The sequence below is a fragment of the Charadrius vociferus genome, unplaced genomic scaffold, assembly GCF_000708025.1.
Source record: "Charadrius vociferus isolate BGI_N301 unplaced genomic scaffold, ASM70802v2 scaffold863, whole genome shotgun sequence".
Lineage (NCBI taxonomy): Eukaryota > Metazoa > Chordata > Aves > Charadriiformes > Charadriidae > Charadrius > Charadrius vociferus.
The window spans coordinates 71,581-71,844 of record NW_009647691.1 but is presented as its reverse complement, the minus strand read 5'-3'; the positions used below and the strand labels follow the sequence as shown (position 1 = coordinate 71,844).

At 63.6% G+C, this 264-nt stretch overlaps 1 protein-coding gene across 1 annotated transcript in view; it reads right to left on the bottom strand.

Annotated features, from left to right (window-relative positions):
• PATL1 (protein associated with topoisomerase II homolog 1 (yeast)) overlaps nt 1-264 on the bottom strand; it is an 11,624-nt gene that overhangs the window by 9,480 nt on the left and 1,880 nt on the right. Inside the window, exons 2-3 of the mRNA XM_009881433.1 lie at nt 144-255; nt 9-46 (exon numbers count right to left, since the gene is read on the bottom strand). Coding sequence (XP_009879735.1) covers nt 9-46; nt 144-255 — 150 coding nt within the window. The remainder of the gene's footprint in view (nt 1-8; nt 47-143; nt 256-264) is intronic.

Genomic DNA, 264 nt, shown 5'->3' with positions numbered 1-264 from the left:
CCCTCAACCCCCCCCAGCCGCTCGTGTGCCTCCTGCCAGTCGTCATCTGCGAGAGACCCGCAGTCAGGGATGCGCTCGCAGGGGTAAGGAAGGCATCAGCGAGATGGGGTGAGGGGGGAGATCGCGGGGGGTTCACAGCTCACCGACAGCCCCGGCTCCAAACGTGTCATCGTTGAACTGGTCGATATCTTCATCTTCCTCCCCCAGGGCCTGGAAAGCGTCTTCATCCTCATCCAGCGGGCAGTCCTCCAGGGACTGGGCAGA